Below are 22,604 nucleotides of genomic sequence, written 5' to 3'. Positions count from 1 at the left end.
AAACACATGACATGGTAGTGCCACTAATTAATGTTATTTCATCAATCCTTGACCACCAAAAGCTATTCAGATTCCATATTGGCTTTCCGGTTTTGCCTGGCTATTTGATCCTGTCTGCGATGCATTCCCAACAACAGCCTACATATCTACAAAACACACCGCTGACTGGGTTATGGCAGGAGCGGACCCACCCTCTCTTAAAAAATCAAGGCAGACCTCCAAACTGTGGTCAGAGTCATACTACCAGAATATTGAGCCATTTGGATGCAAGTGTGCCAAACACATTTAAAGACATTCCCCAGAGCAATAATACCATATAATCAAGGCAGGGTTGGGATGACTCCTGCGGGAGAAGCCATTCTCACAGCTTGTCGAGAAAGCCATTGAGAAGAAAAACCGGTAGAAATATAGAGACATGGATTTATGTTTTTCAAGTGGTTACTTGAAACGTCATGAAAGCCTAAGAAATGTTCATAATCTTAAGTGTGTTTATAGTAGATTCATCACACTGTGTTAAGAGGTCCAGCAATGCTTCACACTTCTGTGAAGTTGTACCTTTAGAAAAATGAAACACATTTTAACAAGATGTAAAGGAAATATGCGTGTGATTCAATAAAATGTCTTTGGGTGTGCATAGGGAGTGGTCGCATGTGAGGATCTTCAGTTGCAGACACTGCTATTCTCCGGCCCTGAAAGGCGATCCACCGCAGCTCAGGCAGCCGCTCTCATCAACATTCCCAAGCCCAAGTCTAGTCGGGAGATTTAATATGAAGTCTTATGCAGCAAACTGGGGCTTTCCTGAGAGTTGAGACCAAAAAATGCCAATGCAAACAGATCAAACTGACCACAGCTACCTTTGAATAAAACTGCCGCTCTGTTGACCTTCTCCCTGTATTCTGGTCACACAGCTTTCTGCGCTCATATCTGTTTCTGCCACTCATTTCCCACTGTGCTAAGGTTTCATAAAGAAGCAGATGATGACTGAAGAGCAGGGCTTTTTACAGAAGTGACTCCACCCCCTGGTGGAAACATCAGGCAATGCAAGTACTGCTACACCTAATGATGGACAGGTTGTAACAAACCATGATACAAAACTCTTCATTTAGTCAACTAAATCAGAATAAATGACAGATTACAGAGTCTAAGGGATAGAAGCACAGTATTCTATGGAAAGCCTTGGACTGATTCTGACTGGATTCTAGAGGACAGAACTACAACAGAACCAAAACTGGTTGAGTATTTATTACAGGGTTATTATGCACATAGACTTGCATGTTGTTGCAGCCAACGTCTTCAACACAGGATTTTGAAACATGCGAGTAACAGCTGATGTTAAAGAAATTTCAAAAGAAAAGTGTCTGACACTTCAACCTTATGAACTGATAAATAGTTCCTTGCTAATAGGTCAAGTGCATTTCACCAGTCTTCCTTGTAAATAACAAGACATCCATCATAACCTATTGTTGAGATAGAAATGCAACAGTTTTGGTCTTTTCAAACTTAAAAATAATTTACATCGCTAGAATCATAATTTTGGTGGCAATCTCACATATAAGTCTTAAAAATGTACCCTCATTTCAATTCAGGTTTACTTTTAGGACAGCAGTTCCCCACATGTGACCCCAGGCTGGCTTCCTCAGGAGATCTGCATAAACTTGTCAAAGCCAGGTACAAAAGAAACTCATTCCATGGATATTCAGGGCTTATTTTCCCCATGTTTTCCCAGCATTTAACCTCTACCCTTTTCGTCCCTCAGGCTGTTTGAGATGAGCTCTACACCTAGACAAAAAGTGTGCAGCCTCCATATTGCTGTATTGTTCCACCACCATTCTGCCCCCAACCCACCGAACCTGGTCTCCCTGAGACTGCTGTTGAATGAGATTCAACACTGGGCACCTGCTGCTACAGGCTGGAGGGGACGGCTGGTAATAAGGCTTTGCATTCTTGTGGCCAGGAGGACAACTTCAGCAGTGGCTCAACTAGGCAAGGAATCCCACCCAACCCTCAGAGACACAGACTGAGGTTAAACAGAAACTGTGTTTAGGTTTCACATACGCTCCACCGCACTGGGGAAATTGGGTATGCAACATTGACCCTCTATTTAAGTAAATCAGTGGCCAGAAGATGCATTCGCCTCATGGAAGGTATTTATTTGCACGTTAGTGGAAGCAAGTGTGACAACATGTCAGAAGGTAATAGTTTCATGCTGTTGCTTGCACAAGGTTGAAATGACTTGTTTGATTTGTGATTGTGTCCTTGTCTTGAAAAGTAGCCCCTTGACTGTAGAGTTCAACAAAAAGTCTTACCCATATCAGCGTTCAAAATTAACACTCATTGTGTGAGATAAGAAAGAACACCCATAATGCCATAGTGAAATATATCACTAATGAGTTTCCTATAGTTTGTTTTCATGGCCCGATAACATGGAAGTACAAGCGGTTTCCGTCAAAGTAGACAAAGTGCTGAAACTGGCAAAGTTTGAGCACTTCTGAACAATGGCTAGTTAGCCTCACATACACATGACAAATTGAATGTTAAAAATATCCAGACATTTATTAGACATAGCCACTTGACACTGCATATCTGCTCATGATCACGCATTGTTTTCCATGAGCCAAAAAAAAAAGGGGAAAATATTCTTAAGAGGCTAACTCCAATTGATAACAATCTTTCAGATCAAATAATGGAGACTATAAATCTTTATATGAAGTACTGTCCCACCCATGCTAACACAGGCCAGCATTTATTAAATTTATTGACTTCCTAAGAGGGGGTAGAATAGTCTTAGACCTGGTCTATAACCACTGCAGCCCAACAAACCGGTTTACTGCTTCATAATATTCAATGGGGCCCGAGGGAGCCACTCCCACCCTGGCCCTTGATTTGCCCTAACAATATCCTCTCCTAAAAAGCACACTTTTTAATCTTCCATCACTAAAGACAAGGCACGAACTTCTGAACAGTTGTTGAAGGTGAAACTTTTCTATCTGAAAACATTACTGCAAATTCTGGGATGGAAATCTGGGACAGTATCAAGCGCACACCTGTCCGTGGATTATGTCCAACACTTTCGGATTATATGTAGTCATTTAGATCAGAATTGTCATTATAACACTTCTGTATCTGTATATTAAAGACTCAAACCAATCAACATCTTCTCTTTTACCCTCCAAATTTGGTTTCAAACTTGTTGATACAAGTGACTTAAATGATTTAAAGACGATGATTAAAAGTTAAACACGTTTCTCGAATCAGGAAGGCGCGTAATGGAAGAATATCAATAAGCAGACATGCACGCGTCATAGAGAAACATATTCCAAAGGCGTTCCCGCGGTATCACAATTACCTCAATTAAAATTATGCTAGGGGAATGTTTATAGGGGGAACAGGGGAAACTGTAAATTCAACACACATTCTTGAACTTATTAAACTCCTATGAACAAGCAATGGGGTGCCAAAACGAGTGTTTATGCTGGATGAAGAAATATTATCTGCGATCTGAACAGACGTTTTGGCCACCAGGTTAGAGATCTTCGTAGATTTTATTGTTAACAGCTGTTATGAGCTGCTCGTGTCTGTTTTCTTTCTTCTGCGAGCATCTGTGAGAAAGACAACCCTGACCGGCTAGTACCTGCCATTGAATTAACACACTGATGAATGTCCCGATATGCACGATTTAATGAACTGGTAAATAAGGGCATATTTGTTAAACGTGTGAATCGTTAATTAACCGGAGACCTCGCGCAAACGTGTTGCTTTAATGAGAACATCACTCACACTGAATCGCAACTCCACAGGTTGTTATGAGAAGTTTACATAACATCGCGTTGTCTTTTTTATGATCTCTGATTCATAATTGCATATCTGTCTTAGTCTATGCATTACAAACTTAAAGATAAACAAGCATGTAAGGATCGAGGAAGAGTTCCTCTGCCTACCCGAAGTAAGCTGTGCTCGGTCCAGGCAAGCTGATTAGATGCACTATAATGGTGAATGATAACCATCCCAGGAGAAGGTGTCCATCCAGCATTTTGTAGCGGCTCTGGGGCAGCTCATTTCGTTCGTCCTGAGTTGCTGTGTAAAATCCCTGCTTGTGAGAACTGCACTTCTTATACACTCCGAGGATTTCTGCGCCCCTCCCAATCACTTAGAACAGGAGAGAGAGAGAGAGAGAGAGAGAGATAGAGAGAGAAAGGGTCGGGGGGACTGAAATATGAAGGCTAATAGATTGTGTCTAAGCATGTGCAAGAATAATCGTGAATAAAAGTATTATCCGATTATTCATGATCCATTATGTTAAAGGGATAGCTCACCCAAAAACGTAAATAGGCCTACTGTCATAATTTTCCACAAGTTGTTCCAATGTTAAACACAAAAGAGGATATTTTGTAAAATGTTGCTGGTCCACAGTGACCTCCACAGTATTTTCCCCCATACTGAAGTCAGTGGGGACCAGCAACATTTTTCAAAATATCTTATTTTATGTTCAACAGAAGAAACAAACTCATGCAGGTTTGGAACAACATGGGAGTGAGTGAACTTTCATTTGGGTCAACTATCCTTTCAACACTTGTCCAGCAGTGTCGTGATTCCTTTTATACATTTCTGAGAGGACATACTGGCACAAGTTCAGCAGCAGTGAGCAATTACAGACCAATTATTTGTGTTCTATCCTTACAAGTTTCGCAAGATCTAGATTAATGTTTTAATAAGCAAGAAAAAAATGAGTTATTGGAAGTTATAAATCAAGATGAGGGATTTGTTTTGGCAAGAGCAAAGGAGAAAAGGTTGTAAATTCTTGTTTGAATGCTTTTTTTTTTTTATGAGCGGTGAAGACAACATACACCACACTATTGAGCTAATCTGCTCTGCCTTCAAGGAGATAGCAGTTATTGACATAATGATGTGTCAATGACATAACATAAAAAGTACAGATGAAACACAAATATTGGCATCATTACCACTTACACATCTTTGTTTTTGCAGCCAATTGTTAGTGAGATCTTTTGGGCTGGTTCCAGCTCACTCTTGGGCACACCTGGAAGGAGCCATTGACATGCTTGAAATGACATCCCTTGAATGTGGCAACAATATGGACCTTTTCATCACAAGGATCACAGTAGCAACAGGTGGGCTACTGGAACCATTTGCCAAGTTTCTATTTGCCAAGCTGCCTGTTCTGCTGGATCATGACACAGGTACGGGTGGAACTGGCATTACTGAGGATCTACCTGAGCAACCACGAGGCAATGACGTCTGCTTTGTTGACACCAGATGATGTGGAGTTCGACCTCACAAATTAAAGAACTGGATTTGTTAAAGACCAAATGACAAGATTCCATAATTCCTTTAAGCCTAGGTCTCTTTTTCATCTGACGACATAAATCCCCCTCATTCATCAACCCCTCCCCTACAAACACCTGTTATAATGAATTCCCGAATCCCATCCATTGCATTGGAATGAGCCATTTATCCTAACCATCCACCTACCTTAAATTCAAGCACAGGCCTGGACAGCAGACCGTGTTGTGCTGCTTGGAAAGACCACCATCATCTCTCACAACCTTTTGAATGAAAGCTCTTTAACCAGAGATTCACACGAAATGCATCATCAAGCATGTTCTAAACAAGTCTGTTTTGTTAAGTCATTTCAGAGTCCAAACCTGCTTATACAATGTTTGTTGTTTTAACTAACACACATTCAAGGATACACAACCAAATCTGTGCCATATGTTACTGTTGAGACTAAAGATTGTAAAAAAATAAAAATAAGTGAAATTGGATGATGCGTCTTTATTTCTTTCCACTGTTGAAAAGTGATGCTAAAAGTCCCAGGCATGGCCACTGTCATCTTGATCAGCCAGTGCAGAGTCCATCCTCCCTATAGCAAAATATGCAAGCTTCATAGGGTCCGAAACAGCAGGGGGCCCCCTTGCTCTCAAAGATGATTTAATTGTTTTGTTTTTGAATTTGGCCAGCAGTTATGAAATGTTATTACATTTCTTTTAATGCCGTGTGCTGTCACCCTTTTTACATAAAATTAGTCAAATCGTGTATTTCGTGGATATCTTGCTCAAGGCTAAAAAAAAAACTATTTGAAAGGGTAGAGAGCATTCGAGACAGAGTGAAACACAGACAAATGCATTTCATTCATTTGTTCATAGCCACTCAATCCCCACTCAACTAACCCTACCCCAAAATGTTTTAGCTTCACTTTTCAGGACATGTGAAGTACACTTAGTTGAGATGAAATGCTCACATACCCTGTCATGTTTTTTTCTCATAGCAGCTTACTTATTTTTCTATGGACGTATTTATGACAAGACATTAAAATGTATGATGATTCTGAAATGTAGGAGTTTTGATTCTAGAAAAGATAATATAACAAATGGTTAGGGGTGATAATATTTTAATTCTGCATTAGGAAATCCTGGATTATTGCAATGTGGTAAAGTGATGGTATTACAAACCATCACTTTACCACATTGCACTGTTTGTAAGTTCATAAGAGTTTAAAATTAAATGAATGGAAAACAGCTGTAAAAATTGATGGGTTTTGTACAGAGGATAATAAGTTAGTGCATTGTATAAAAAGACAATTTAATAAAATGTTAAGGGGACAGAAGCAAAACTTCACTTTTCGCACGTAAGTTTGCAATATATGTTCACACTAGTTTCAATGAGTGGAATTTTATGGAAAGAATTAGCTCATAGAGACATACATGTTTATGTTTCTGTTAGGTATGCATGGAGATTTAAAAAAAAAGACAGCTGAAGAAGATGATTGACAGGCCATTTGCACTGATGTGTAAAGCGGTGTCATGGTTAGTGAATAATCGTGCATGTTGCCTTCCAGGTTTTTATGGTTAGGTAGGTGTGAAAGACAAATTCACTGCTTCACACACAGTGCATCCATGTCCATGGATTTATACTTGTGTTTTTCCAGATCAGATGTGCCTGAACATATGTCTGTTAATTGTCATAATAACGGAGATTTGAACATATGCACAGGAGTGATGAACCAGTGAAAAGTTGAAATCTCATTTTGAGCACCCACTTAAAATGATTTATATTTTTTCTGTGCTAATGTCACGTTTAAGAAAACATAAGAAAAATGTTTTTCACTTACCCTTTAATGAAATGTTTTGTGATTTTAGAAAGAAAAGAAAAAAAATGGGCATGTCCATTCAAAATTTGTTGTCATAATTCTTTGCAGCTACTGAGATGCCACAGTGAGTACAACTTTTTGAAAAATTTATTATTATTTTTTATTTCAACATTTCTTCTTATACAAAGCAACGAATATTGTATTCAAGGTGTTTTTTTTTTATTATTATTATTATTGCAAATTAAACAGCTCTTCAACTATTTTATATTTTATTATGATTTACTGTACAAATCTGTTTCCACAGAGCATGTAGACTCGTGTGGAGCTCAACATTATGTCTTATCTTTGTCTTTGCATACGTAAAACCTGAAACAAAATAAATAGGTGTTAGCTTCCTGCCAACTATCTAACTCTTGTGAATACCATGCATGCAGTAAGTAAAGGTGAGGATAAATAGGCTGGGAACTGGGTTGTGGGGCTCTTCTCATAAAATATATTCTTTGTGTAGTGAATATGTCTGTGTGTTTAAGATGTAGATTCCATCCAGTTAACATTAAAGCATTACAGTCAGACTACCCTGCCAAACTTTTCAGGGCCCTTGTGGTATTTTCAGGATTTTTAGGCATCATTAGTGGTTTGGGATGTGGAGGCTGACACTGCATCTGTGCAGAGAGACTCTCATGTCTCGCACCTCAGAAAACTGAGGAGTCACCTTCTAGTGTTAGTTTTCTCTGAAACATCTGAGGTCAGGGGCGGACTGGCCATCTGTGTGATCTGGAGAATCACAGAACGGCCGGTACTCCAGGCCCACCACCCGCCACGCACGCAGTCATAACCTTTTTCCCCCCGCTAATCTGTTTTACACTCCAGTACTGTAGGTGGCAGTAATACACCTTTAAGTTGGAAGCCAGCTGCACTGGCCGTGGCCGCCAAGTAAGAATAAGAAGTGGAAGAGTAGGAAGAAATGACGTTAACGTTAGATAGAAGAAGCATAGAAACAAACAATCAATATGCATAACGCGGCCGGGGGTAAAAAAAAAACGGAAAGTAAAGGGTGGGGCTGAGAAGGCGAGAGAAAAAAAAAGCAGAATTTAGATACTGAAGCCGCTAAATTTCCAAAACTAACTGAAATATATAGCAATATTTTCCAGCAGCAGCACCTCGCACTTAAATATTAGCAGCAGTGAAGTGAGCCAGACAGCAGCAACATGCCACCAGTGATGATGAGGAACAGAAAGATGAGCTGGTTCCACAGGCAGATCCAGATCCAAGTATGGAACATGAAAGGATAAAGAAAGTTACTTGCTAGAGATGATGTTAAGAAGTGATATTCATGTTGCTACATTTTTAATGATCACAGTAGTTAAAACAGCTAAACTTCATCATTTTAGCTGTAAAATGTCACATGCAGTAGCTAATATTAAGACATATGTTGTGCTTTTACTTTTAAAAATGTTGGTAACATTACAGTTAATGCTTACAAACTTTGAAGATTTTGAATACAGAAGTTAAATTTGTAATGGTGTATTTTCATTTAGATGTGGTATTATTATCTGTGCAGTAGGATTAATTAATTAATAACTGCATAAATTAAGATTATTAAGTAACAAATTCATTTTAAGACAGCATGGAATATATTGCATAATATAATGTTAGAACAGAATATTATATAAACTATTCCTTGCCATCCTGGAGTAAAACCTGTTAAAAAAAAAAAAATCCATTCCATCGTTGTTTATTCAGGTTGAGCTTAGACCAAGAGAAGAGAAAGACACCCACTCCAGCTCAACATCTAGTCAACATCAGTGCTATTGCTATAATTTGGATGGTATGGTATCATGAGCCACAATTAAAGACTTGTGACACTCATGCCAGGCGTTATTGTTGTTGTTGTCGAGTTTACGCGTGCCGATTGCTTTGGACCAGGCCAAGTCAAAGTCCAGGGCCGTTTTTTAGTCCCAGTCCATCCCTGTCTGAGGGTACAACCTTCACTACACCCTGACATATACAAGAGCCTTTAACCACACATATTTACTCTCTCATCAGTGCAAAGCCATTCCAAAGAAAAAAGTTTGTCTCTGTAATATTTAATCAAAATGTAACATCTTGCTTTGGCTCTAAAATGACTTTCTTTTTTGGCTGATGTAATCAAGAAGTTGAATTTTTTTCAACTCCTCCAACTCTAACCTCCTGTCATTTCGAGACCACTTTTCATGATCCAATCAATTCCAGATGGATAAAATCAAGTTTCACCCAACGCTTTTTTTTCTCATTGAATATCCTTTTTCACTTTGAAGCACATCATATTACAGAAGTTAAATGGTTGGTTGTTTCAGTGGAAACTGTTCAGTGCTGCTATAGTGGCTAAGAAATTTAATTTAAAGTCAACATGCAATGGCTTTCACAACCTAATTTACTTCCATTATATGCATTTATAAGAGATGCACAATATATATGTAGCATGTTTGTTATGGACCAATATTGCACTTGTCTATGTTTAAGTATCAGCTAATACTAGTTGTATTGGCAGGTGATACTTATTTGTACATGCTCATTAATACTATTATATTATTGTCTAACACTCACTTAAAGTTCCAGATGTGATTCTGACGAATGGGGATCACTTGCGAGAGCCTATCAACTTCGAGTGAAATAAAACGAGCCAATGCATATTGGTATGCAATAGTTGCACCAGCTGCTGTGCATTGCAGTGCAAGTATATAACAAGTAGCAAGTGCATTCACATACCTGTTTTTCGCTTCGGAGCTAGAGTGAATGCTGTTCCTGTCTCCTTCAAGATTCTACAGAACGGTGATTCGAGTCTCTGCGAGGAAGCCTCTGTGTGGTGTTGGTGTGACGATGCATGCAAGTGCTTGGGCTATAGGCACGCTGAGATGGTGCTCATGGATGACTCATGTTCTCATTGCGGGAACATGACCATCGCGGCATTACGGTCGAGAATCCTAGCTAAGAGTTACGTGGAGATTCCCCCGGTGGAGTGGTCTGTGGCGATGCAGCTGTGTCCCAAGACCGCTACCTCCTGTTGTGGAAATCCATGCCTCCCCTCTTGGGCGTGTAAGTTCTTGTCCGCTCTAACCTGCAATGCTTACTCAGCCTGTCTACCAGGTCTACCAGGCCAAGGCGCTCAAGGAATTGCCCGAGGGTAGTTCCGACCCAGGGGTTATGCAGGGACTGCGTGTGGTGATGGACCTCGCCCTCCGGGTGACGAAAATCACTGCACGCTCCCTTGGTCGAGTGATGTCCACGTTAGTGGTCCAGGAACGACACCTGTGGCTGAACCTGGGACATTTCTCTGGTGCTCAGCCCACTGCATGGGCCCTCCCTTTGAAACATCAGCTGAGTTAAAGTTCCTGTCACTAAAGACCATGCTCCTGACTGCTCTGCCTTCCGTCAAGAGGGTAGGGGACCTGCAAGCATTTTTGTTCAACGAATCATGCCTAGAATTCGGGCCGGCCAACTCTCATGTTGTCCTGGGACCCCGGCTTGGATACGTTCTCAAGGCTCCTACCACTCCCTTCAGGGACCCTGCAAGCGCTGCCTTCTGAGGAGGCAGACCCAGCCCTAGCTTTTCTCTGTCCCGTTTGCTATTTGCGGGTTTACGTGAACAGAATGCAAAGCTTCAGGACCTCGGATCAGCTCTTCGTCTGTTACGGTGGTCAGCAGAAAGGAAAGGCTGTATCCAAGCAGATATAGCTGGATAGTGGATGCCATCACCTTGGCCTATGAAGACCAAGGTATGCCTTGCCTATTCGGGTTGCGAGCACACTCAACTAGAAGTGTTGCTTCCTCCTGGGTGCTGGCGCAAGGTTCTTCACTGACAGATATATGTAGAGCTGCAAGCTGGGCGACATCTAATATGTTCGCTAGATTCTATAGACTCCGTGTAGAGCTGGTATCTTCCTGTATACTCACCCCCAGTGGTCAGTAGTGCAAGTAATCCGTTCTTAGTGTCAGCTTGCGATGCCACTCCCACCCCCTTGGGCCGGATAAGTGCGCCCATTGCTCCAGTAGTGTTCCCCAGTATGGCTAACCCTGTGAGTTCCTCCATCACCCCTGTGACAGTCAGACGTGGTGGAGCGTCTGACCTCAGGCCTACACTCATCTGCATTGTGGAACCTGTGTTAGGCTGGGTGTCCATATGTAGCGGTCCTTACAGCGACCCCGTATGTGTATTCTTCCACGATAAGCTCCTCTGCAGTCGAGCCATGTCTTTCCCTCGACAGAGGTGCTCTGTCGTCTCTGCTGGTGTTCTTTCCCCCCAGGGACTAGGTGACTAGTAACTAGGCTGGAACCACCCCAGAGATTGCCATATGTTGTACTACCCTGTTGGTCTAGTCCATATGTGTAACCGTCAATGTGCCTCTCTCCGGGGTAGGACGTGGCTTCCGCAGCATTCCCTTTCCCAAGAGTACGCTTTCCCAGCGTTATCCAATGTCACACTGAGTGGGTCTTGCAGAACAGCGGTGACTGACCTTCTCTGCTTAGAGCCCCTACTTCTGCCCCACACTCGGGTCAGGCCAGGAGGCTCAAGCAGAGCGCTAGAAAGACTAGCTGCCGTGGCGTTTTGGTAGATATCCACATTCATCAGAATCACTTCTGACTCACGTTGTAGTGATCTGACGAAGGGGATCGTCTCGATTACGTATGGTAACCCTCGTTCCCCGAGTAGGGAACGGAGACGTGAGTCCCTTTGCCACAGTTGCTGAGCTTCCGCTGTACGGTCGAGTCACAGGTCTGGCTCCTCAGCGGAATAACAGGTATGTCAATGCACCTGCTGCTTGTTATATACTCGCGCTGCGATGCACAGCAATTATCGCATGCCAATATGCCTTGGCTCGTTTTATTTCACTTGAAGTAGATAGGCTCTTGTAAGCAATCTCCATTCGTCAGAATCACTTCTGACTCACATCTCCATTCCCTCCTCTGGGAATGAGGGTTACCATGCGTAACCGAGACGTTAATATTTAAAAACACTAATGTAATAACACATTAATAACATATGTGAAATGCACCTTAAAATTAATGCTTGCAGTGACTTTAATTTTAGTAAAAGATGAAGGCCAAAATAAAAAATTATTAGAGATGGGGCGAGTGGCTGAATATTGAATAATAGTGGAAGTGAATATTTTCTCTATAATAATGTGAATCCATTGATTAAGTCCAGTAACATGAAATCAAACAGGCTTGATATGCTTCCTTATAGATTTTAAAGGTGTTTTTGTTGTTGTTGTTTTTTTTTTTTTTTTTACAAATTCACCATGTTTAAAAGTAAAAGCTGTGTGCATATATCAAACTGTTAAATCCGAGGTCTTCTACGTATACTCTGTAATTCCAGAACATTGCCACTCTTTTCATGCATCATATTTAGCTAGCATATTGAATGCTCATCGAAATGATTGGTGACAGACAACAGGCATGTAAAGAGAATGTAAAGAATTCTTTTTAAGCATCATTTCCTCAACTGATAGATCTGGTCCAGAGGAGCCCCTCATTGAAGGTGTCTGAGGAATGTGCATGAAGAATACAGCTTACATAGAAACCATAGACTGCTCTTTGTACAGTGTGCATTAATGGATTTTATTGCATGGCATGATTAGTGCATATCAGAATGGAAAAGTTTGTCTGTTATAATGGAAACACTGTCTGTTAGTGTTAAATATCAGTAAGCTACTGTTAATGCACATTTCGTCTCTAATTGTTGTGAAATTCCTCTGCCAATATGTAAAGACATGTAGGTGCATGTCCATCTCCTTAAGGCGTTCTCTGTAGACTCCTTGTCCTCACAATACAACCTAGTTTTTTTTAGTTAAACATTATAAAGAAAAAGATTCCTGGGGCTTAAATTCCATGGCTGCTAGCCCTGAGGGAAACACAGTACCATAGCAATCAACCCCAACATCACAAGAAAAGAAGCTGATTGCATTTAGTGTAAAAATGTTGAAAGCAGAGAGGTCAGTTAGGTGGCAGTGTAAATTTGACCACTGACCATGTTGGGTCTTAAATCAAAGCACACATTTTGATTTGAAGTTCCCTTTGAGCAAATATGTTTTGTATAATTTATGCATGCAGCTTTTTCTTTTCTATTACAATATTAATGTGAAGTAGAACTGTATGTAAATATGTGCTTATTTTGAGTCATCCCAGTTACTTGATTCTTTTGAATTAGTTCACCAAAAAGAGTTCTTACTCTTTGTCCAGGTCAGACTGTGTTCTAGTTAATGGAGTTAACTGGTTAGGTTGATACTAGTTGTAGAAGTCAGAGGCAGTCTGCAGATCTGAGTTGAAAGATTTAATTGAAAATCACGTAGTGTATGAAGGTCATAGACTCTGTTAGAACACATATGGTTTTAATTTTTAATGCATCTCCTAGCAAAACGGCATGTGTTTCTGTGTAAGTTTGTTGTGTTCATAATGACTTAAAATTATGTGATCCTTTTTTGTTTAATGTATGATCCCCAGTTTTTCCTCTGTAACTATTTACAAATCTAGCAAGTATATGATGTCTAGTGTTCAGGTTTAAAAAAAAAAACATGTATGGTGTTAATTTTGTGCAATAATTCTGGGGAAGTGAATCTTTACATTTGCAACAACAACAACTCTTTAAGTCCTTCAAGAACGAACCAGGTCTTGATATTTTTATTGAACTTCATGTATGTACAAGAGACTCGAAAGAGTGTGGAAAAGTATTCTGCACACGACACAGAGCAGATCTAACATTTTCTCTCCTTTTAATTTACTGTTCATTTTATAATTGCTTAAAAATGCAGATTCATTCACAGATATAACAGCATGTATATTACAGAAATTAATTTATATGGCTTATGCCCTTGCACTACATGGTTGATTCGTAAAGTCGTGTAGCAGCAGGCAGAAACCTATACGACTTCTTTTGAACTAATGCTGGATTAACGTACTGCAAACATGTTTCTCTTTCCCTCATATTCCCACTGAGATGTCCATGACAGCCAGTAGTTTAGACATCATTCTCCGCCAGAATATGTGTGCAACATACCACAAAACTATTCACCAGACATCTGTACTCAACCTCCTACCATAAATTTCATCTCATTTTCATCCACTACTTCCCACATTTAGTAAATTATGTGGTATCTCAACCAAGGTTTTTGGGGGTTTGCCTACTTTGTCCTGCAGTTAACCTCATAAAACATGATTCTTAGAGCTTTGTCTTGGTTTATCAAACCTGATAACTGATGAAAGCTCACCATGATAATCAAAGAAGGCACTACCTTCAGCCCAAAAGTCCCTTCCTTCCCTTCACTGTCTCTTCAGACTCTGGGATTGACAAAATGACAGTAGTGGGCGAGTGCTTTCCAGGGAAGAGCCCAGTTTTCAAAGGCCTGGGGCAGATAAGCAGGTCAGCGAAGGGAGGAACACAACATCCGACTGATTTCAGTTACGTAATGATTCAGTGGAATAAAACTGACACAGTTGGACATAGCTGTAATGATGTTGATGTCTGGAATAATTAAGACACAGTCAGATCGTGTTTCACCTCTTGTTTCAAAAGGTGGATGCAATGAATAAACAAATATTAATATTTGCCCTATGGGAGCATGATATTTCAGATAAACAACCAAAAATATAATGCAATAGTAAGCATGTAAAGGAAATGTGTCTAAACTACAGTACAAATAAAAAAGAAATAGGCGCAGCACGATCAGCTGCATTGCATGTCTGATGTGCAGCACCAAGAGCATGAAGTTGTCATAACAAACAGATACATTGCATTCTGGTTTGATACAAATGTTGCTTAAAAAAAAAAAGTTACTTTAAGCATAGAAACTGTGTCACCAGATTTGGTAATAAACTGGCCAACCTTTTAACCACCCAACAAGTTCGGCGCAAATGTATTTCAGTTTGCCAAAAAGTGTTATTATTCCCAGTGTTGGGGATAACGCAAGCTACTTACTCAGATTACTTTTTGCAAGTGACTGTTAAGCAACTCACTGCTCAGAAAATATCTGAATTAATTTTTTCAATTCCTTTAGTCTGAGGGAATAAAAGGGCTTTTAAATTTGCCAAAAACAGAATATTTTATAATAAAAAACAAACAAACAAGCCAGCCCAGGTGAGAAAAACGTAACCCAAAAGCAATGTAAAAATTTTCTTTCCATAAATAGTAACTAAGTATGCAATTAGTTACTTTTATAGGGAGTAACGCAATATTTTAATGCATTCCTTTTAAAAGTAACTTTCTCCAACACTGGTTCAATAGCAACGCAGAATAACACATTGCTCTGGGTATTTGAGATTGACGCATCTTTAAACATCAACGTCTCTCATATCCCACCGCCGCGCTCTTGCTCATTTTATTTGAGCACACCTGCTGTCATCTTGCACTTCTATTATCGACTGTATTTACAGTAAAATGAAAACGGAGGGCTGCAGTATTAATGGCAGGCCTATGGTAATATTTAGACTTTCTTCTCAAATAAATTTTGAGCTTATAAGGAATTTAAACTAAAATCAATATTTTGTGTCAAATTGTTTACTTATGAGCCAAGTAGCCTTGTTATAACTGAGATAATATACATCCAGCCGTTTGTTAAATAAAATAAACTACTCTGTGAATGTACATAATTGGCTGGATGTACATAATCCTTTACAAAACACATGCTACAAGAACTGCAGGAACTGCCTTCCAAATTTGTGGGTTCTCTATGAAAAAATTACAATGCAAATAAAGTTATTTTCTCATCTATTCCTTACAAGCTTCTAATTTTTCTCCTTATACAGTGTAGAAATGGCAAGAGCGAGACAGATAAAACAGCGGAGAAGGACTGAATGCTACAGTTATTTCATTGTGTTCTGTCTTAACATTCTTCTCTGGAATTCAGAAAGCTTTCAGAAATTCAGTGAGTCATAAAAAATGTGACATTTTGATTGCAAAAGCTGCACATTTTTATGCTGCATTTAACAATGCCTAGCTAAACTGATCACATCCGGGATGCTGATTTGTAACATTTGTTATTAGAATATTGTGCTTCTTTACAGGCGTTTAAATGGCATAATGCTTTAATGTTTCTGCTGCTGTGTGTTCTTGCCTCTGAATATTATTGTTTATTTGTCTCTGTAATTATAATTTGTTATTATTATTATTACACATTGCTGAAGCTATAAATTAAACAGGTGTTAGGTGTGTAATTTCTTTGCATCTAATACAATACATTTATACAAATTAAAAAAAATGTTTGCTTTTGTTTGGACAAGCATGATCCTGCCCCAAATTTACACCAGTGGTTGAGGCAAGGTTGCTGTGCCAAAATGATGGGGATGCAAAAACAGAGAGAGATGTTTTTGGTAGCCATATACAGATGAGTCAACATACAGATGAGTTGTGGTTGTCCCTGCATATTATTAAATAATTCAAAATTACACAGATTACACACAGCTGTGAATGAGTTAAAGTCAAGCAAATTTTCAAACAATACTGGCCTCTAGTGGTTTTAATTTACAGCCATCTGTCTAGAATGAGGCTCTTCAGCTCTGGTCCTGAGGCCTATACCATCATAAAACAAATAGGTTTCAGTTTGGTCTGGGCCAACCAGTGTTTACCAGTGTTCAATGCCATAGTAACTTGCACTCACCTGCATAGGCTAACCTGGTCCGGGGCAGTTTTTGTTCTGGGTAAACACCGAAATTAGACCGGCAATGTGACACCTGTGATGCAACAAAATCATTCCTTCGGGTTCTTTTGCTCTAAATTAAAGGTCAATTCATAGTAAAAGAGTTTTAAAGACAAAAGCTCCTAGCTTTCAGTGTTAATTTAGTAGGTTATAATAATTTGGTCAAATCTATTTTAAGGTCCAATTCTCAGTATTAGATAACTTTTTTTTCCTCCTCAGTAAACTCCTAATTTGATGCTTATTAATAGTAAGTAAGGTAGTCGTTAAGATTAGGTATGGGGTTGAATTAAAAGATGTAGAATATGTTAATGCAGAATAATGCATTAATATGTGCTTTATAAATTCTAATAAACAACCAGTATGCTAGTAATATGCATACTAATAAGCAACTAGTTAATAATAATAACTGATCCCTAAATGAAAGTCCTTATTAGTTTATGTATTGTGCCATACCCTTAACACATCTTTATGCAATTATAATTTTACAATTAAAATGCTTTTAGTTTAATTTGTGTATACAGATAACATGTAACATAAATAAGCATTGAAATCTATTTATAAAACGTTAAATATTACTAAGCTTACTTCATTTTGTTTTAGTTTAGTCACCTTCCTTTGTGAAAATCTGTAAATGCATTTTTCATAACAATCTCTTAATCTTCACCATAAGTGAAAAGTTAGTGAACTGCATTTGCTGTACCCTGCTGATGTCACATTTTAATTGCACATGCTCCATAGTTAATCATGAACTCGGGGTCAAATCCTAAATTGGGAAAGAATGTTGCTGGTACCAACAAAGACTGATTGGATTGCTTTGGTCAATTTGAAACCAATCCTTTAACCCCGAGTTTGTTCAACTAGCTTCGTGGTACAGGCCCCTGGAGGACCACCGTCCTGCAGATTCGAGCTCTAGCTCTAAACAAACACATATGATTATTATAAAGTTACAGGCAAGTGACTTTGATTGGGATTGACGGTTGAACTTAGAAGAACCCCAATGTTAAAATCGCTCACATGAATCCACAGTGAACCAGGAAAGTGAAAGTGAGGATTCATATTTTAAAAGTTACTGCTAAACAACTGGCTCTTTCCATTGCTACAACCTTGAAAAACTAAATCATTCTCTTAATGCTTTTGCCTGCTTGCAACATTTTATTTCTTCATGTATCCTACGCCACAGACCTGGTCCCTTGAGATAGACCTAAACTGACAGATGTTCCAGGCAGCATCTTATGAAAGAGCAACATGAAATATACTGCACGACCGGCCGCCTGCTGTGAAGGAAAGTGAGGCTGAGTGGATTGATGGGACGCTCGTGATATAAGACAGGATGCATAGGAATTTCTGTTTTAAGTCCTTTTGCTCTCTGCTCATCTGCTCTTGGAAAAGAAATAGATTTTATTCCTGCTGTGAAGAGACAAGACTGGAATGTATTCATGTCATCTAGGGGAAATTATTAGTTCAGCCTTATGAGTCACAAGAAAAAAACAGCATTGTAAAACATTTTAAAGTACTTTTTTTCTGATTCCATTCAACCTGTGCTGTCCGATTTGATTTAGTTGTTCTGTCCAGTAAAGATCTAAATAATTTTTTTTGGCGAAATAAAGACTCATAAAATCAGAAAGAATCATCCGAACTGGTCTAACTTTTTTATGTAAGAGCCTTCTGAATTCTGCATCAGTGCTTCTGTCAGATCATGTCTTTGATAATTCACACTCACCAAACGAGCACCATATATCCCTGATTTTGGCTTTCACCTGTGATCTCCAGAAAACTGTCAGCCCAAAATCATGCAGTTTAAACCTGGCATTACTGTCATTATCTTTCCTGTAAAAGTATGCGGTTACGTTACAGTTACTGTCACTATAAAATACACTTTCTCGTGTTCTTTGTCATATAAATTTTATGTTGAACAACAAATATTTCTCTTAAGAGCTCCACCTGTTTGATACCCACATGCACATCTTCAAAGTTTGATTGTGGGTAATGTAATGTGGGTAACCAAATATTTGATGGTAGCCATTGACTTCTATATATTATTATTGAAAAAAAAAAAAACAATTGAAGTCAATGGCTACCGTGAACTGTTCTTATTTCACTTTAAATGTGCAACATTTTTACAATAAAAATGTTCAACTATAAGAATTCACAAGAGAGCAGGGTTAATAAAATATACTAAAACTTCTGATTAAAATAAATGTTCTAAACTAAAATAATTTTTTTTTTTTTAAGTACCGTATTTTTCGGACTATAAGTCGCACCTGAGTATAAGTCGCATCAGTCCAAAAATATTTCATGATGAGGAAAAAACATATATAAGTCGCACTGGACTATAAGTCGCATTTATTTAGACCCAAGAGAAAACATTACCGTCTCCAGCCGTGCTCTGCCATCCTGCTTTTACAGAGAGGTGTGGGAGGTCGCACTCAAAGTTAACAGTTTTTAAGGGAAGGATTTGCATACAATAATCATGTGGCTGCTGAAAAACTGACCAGAAAACCTCAGATTACAACACACACACACACACACACAGGGGTCCCCACTTCACTCTTTGCTCTGCAGAACAATAAATCATCTCTCCTTAAAGGAATAGTTCACCAAATAGTTCACATTACTCACCCTAAAGTTGTTTAATTTTTTTTCTTTAGTGAAACAAAAAAAGATGTTAAGCAGAATCCTCTTTCCCAAAAAGCATATAGTGACCAGAGGATATAAAGCTCTAAATAGAACCATAAAAGTAATCCATAAAACATTTGTGCTTGTGATATGTGTACAACTAAATGAAATGCATCTTTACTCTATGAACATCTTGCCTTCTGGTGTAGTAATTTGCTTCCATTTTATTAAAAGAGCAGTGTGAACACAATCCTTCAGAAAGAAAAGCAAGTGTTTTTCATGATTGATGAGTGATTTTATTATTTGTTTTGTTTTTTATTATGGGTGATCTCCTTTAACATCTACATTAATTGTACCATATTTTGTGTTTCACATAATGCTGGACTGAAAATTCAGACCTAGTACAATATGAGGTGGTGAAACAGAACTTGGAAAGAGGAAGGTTCGGTGACGTGCAGCTCATGTGGAGGTCCAGTCCGTCCAGTGCACTTACTCTCCTGGACACCACCTTGACTTTGCAGTTCTCTACATGACATCATGGTCTCAGTGAGCTCAGAATCCTGTAGGAGCGAGAAAACACCATGATGTAGACACAAGGTCCCTCTGTTACCCACAGAAAAAGTGAAAGGTGGGCAAAAAGGAGCGAGGGTGAGAGATTGCGCATTTAAAGCTGTGAAACCAGAAAAAATAATGAAAAGATGTTTGATTTATTATTGTACAGGGGTCTTGTTTTTTTTTTTTTTTTTTTTTTTTTTTTTTTGTCTCCCGAGATTATTTATTGAGTTTTGTGGTAGAAATTACTTTTTCAAAATTTTTAGGACTAGAAAAAGCAGTCTGCTTTCCCTTGTTAAAGCTAATTTCATAGCTAGCATGTCCTAAATACACACACTTAAATAATATTTTCACACATAATATACTGGAAATAATTCATAATAAAAGAAAACGTCTCAGGTTACAAATGTAACCTTGGTTCCCTGAGAACAGGGAACGAGACAATACGTCAACGACGCTATGGGGAACGCCTCAGGTGTGACAGGTGTCTGAAATCAAATATCAACTCACAGCAATCATGCTGACCGGCGACAGCCGTGAATCATCAGCTTGAATGATGAGCGTGCGACCTGGATATAAAAAGGGCGCCTTGAAACCATGACAATATCCTTTCGTCTGAAGGGACTGTTTGGCAGGCAGACCCTGAGGCATGCCTGGGAGACGTATTGTCTCGTTCCCTGTTCTCAGGGAACCAAGGTTACATTTGTAACCTGAGACGTTCCCTTTCGAAGGGAACTTCGACAATACGTCAACGACGCTATGGGGAACGAAATACCCACGCCGCCATGCTAAAGGGAGTGCATGCCCAATGGCAGTGACAACTGTCAGAACCAGCATTCAGTGAACGCTAGAACCACTCACCCTCAGGTCACACAGGGCTGTCAGTGACAGCACTCCCTACGGTCATAGCCCAAGCTATATGATACCACAGAAAACCTCCATAAACATAGTTTAGTGAAAGGTCTACCTGGGCCTGCTCAAGGGCCTAGGACCACAACTTCAACTTCTTAGAAGGGGTCCCTTCTAGGGAATGTGGCTAGGGAACCCGAGGGAACCCCAGCCAGTCACTATTCAGGGGAATGTACCACCTGAAAAGCCACCAGGCAGGCCTGACCTGGTGTCACTACATAAGACATTACAGACTGGCCACTTCCTGTCTGTCCGAAGACAGAGCCTCTGGACACTTGCCTTTAGGAAGGCATCCAGCCCGAGGAACTGCGGAGCAGGCAGTGAACCACTCGGCCCGGATCTCAGAGACGGGATATCCTGGAGAGTATGACTCAGCGTAGTGCTTTACAACCCTTGCCAGCGAGGGGAGTTTCTCTACTCGATCCAGGGATCTACCCAGTGTTTGTGTTTCAAAAACACTGAGGAGGCCTGTGAGGGCCTTAGGACTGATCTAACTGGGAGGCCTCATGAGAGGCCTACGACCGACGGACCAGACTCAGGAGACCACATACTCACATTGACCCTCAGTGAGGGGAGCATAAGATCTACCTGGTAGGCAACCAGGCTGTAGCAGGATAAAGAGGTTCCAGGAGGGAACCCGTAGCAGAGAATAAAAACTTGAGCCGAGCCAGGGCGCAAGCTCACCTTCGGTAGCTGCCTGCTAAGGACTGCTAAACTGAAAGTAAGCGGCCACTAGCTTACAAAACCCAGCATCACCGTGAAACTACTCCCAGGGAGACCTGGAGAGGCCTACTACCTGACCACCACAGTATGTGGGAGCTCACCTTCGGAGAGGCCTGGTGAAGCCTACTACCTGATAACCGCAATATGTGGGAGCTCACCTACAGAGAGGCCTAGAGAGGCCTACGACCTGTTACCAGATAACCACCTTAAGTGGAAACTGAAAGTTATTTGAAACTCAACTCCAGGGAGGCCTGGTGAGGCCTACTACCTGACAACCACAGTATGTGGGAGCTCACAGTATGTGGGAGCTCACCTTCAGAGAGGCCTGGTGAAGCCTGCTATCTGATAACCACAATATGTGGGAGTTCACCTACAGAGAGGCCTAGAGAGGCCTACTACCTGTTACCAGATAACCACCTTAAGTGGAAACTGAAAGTCAATTGGAACTCAACTCCAGGGAGGCCTGGTGAGGCCTACTACCTGACAACCACAGTATGTGGGAGCTCAACTTCAGGGAGGCTTGGTGAGGCCTACTACCTGATAAACACAGTGCAGGAAAGCTTACTTTCAGGGAGGCCTGGAGAGGCCTACTACCTGAAAACCACAGCTGATAGTGAGCCAGACTGGCAGTCCAGTTGACTGTCTTTGGGGCTTTGCCTTCAGGGAGGCCTTATGAGGCCTACTACCTGACAGTTCAAAGAAGCGGGAATTCAACTCCAGGGAGGCCTGTGGGGCCTGCCACCTAGTAACCACAGTATGTGGGATTAAACCCTCAGGGAGGCCTAGTAAAGCCTACTACCTGACCACCACAAAATGTGGGAGCCCACCTTCAGGGAGGCCTGAAGAGGCCTACTACCTGAAACAGTCTAATCAGCTGGATGTAACTGCTGCTGGGGACTCGCCTAACAGGGAGGCCTGGTCGAGCCTGCTAGCTGATAGCGAGTCTATTCTGCTACTTTACCGAACACTGCTGGAACCATACTATTAAAAACTTTTCCTATAGTTTTGTCCAAGTGTATGTTCCACAA

General features: G+C 40.2%; 2 protein-coding genes across 2 annotated transcripts in view; one reads left to right on the top strand and one right to left on the bottom strand.

Annotated features, from left to right (window-relative positions):
• Nucleotides 1-4,094, bottom strand: part of LOC128024964 (protein Wnt-9a-like) — a 40,740-nt gene extending 36,646 nt beyond the window's left edge. Inside the window, exon 1 of the mRNA XM_052610874.1 lies at nucleotides 3,939-4,094. Coding sequence (XP_052466834.1) covers nucleotides 3,939-4,030 — 92 coding nt within the window. The 5' untranslated portion in view covers nucleotides 4,031-4,094. The remainder of the gene's footprint in view (nucleotides 1-3,938) is intronic.
• The window catches only part of zyg11l (zyg-11 family member, cell cycle regulator, like), a 220,955-nt gene that overhangs the window by 79,951 nt on the left and 118,400 nt on the right, over nucleotides 1-22,604 (top strand). The gene's annotated exons all lie outside the window — the stretch shown is intronic.

This window comes from Carassius gibelio, chromosome A2 (assembly GCF_023724105.1).
Source record: "Carassius gibelio isolate Cgi1373 ecotype wild population from Czech Republic chromosome A2, carGib1.2-hapl.c, whole genome shotgun sequence".
NCBI lineage: Eukaryota > Metazoa > Chordata > Actinopteri > Cypriniformes > Cyprinidae > Carassius > Carassius gibelio.
The sequence above is the reverse complement of the archived record's forward strand: the minus strand, read 5'-3'. Positions and strand labels throughout refer to the sequence as shown.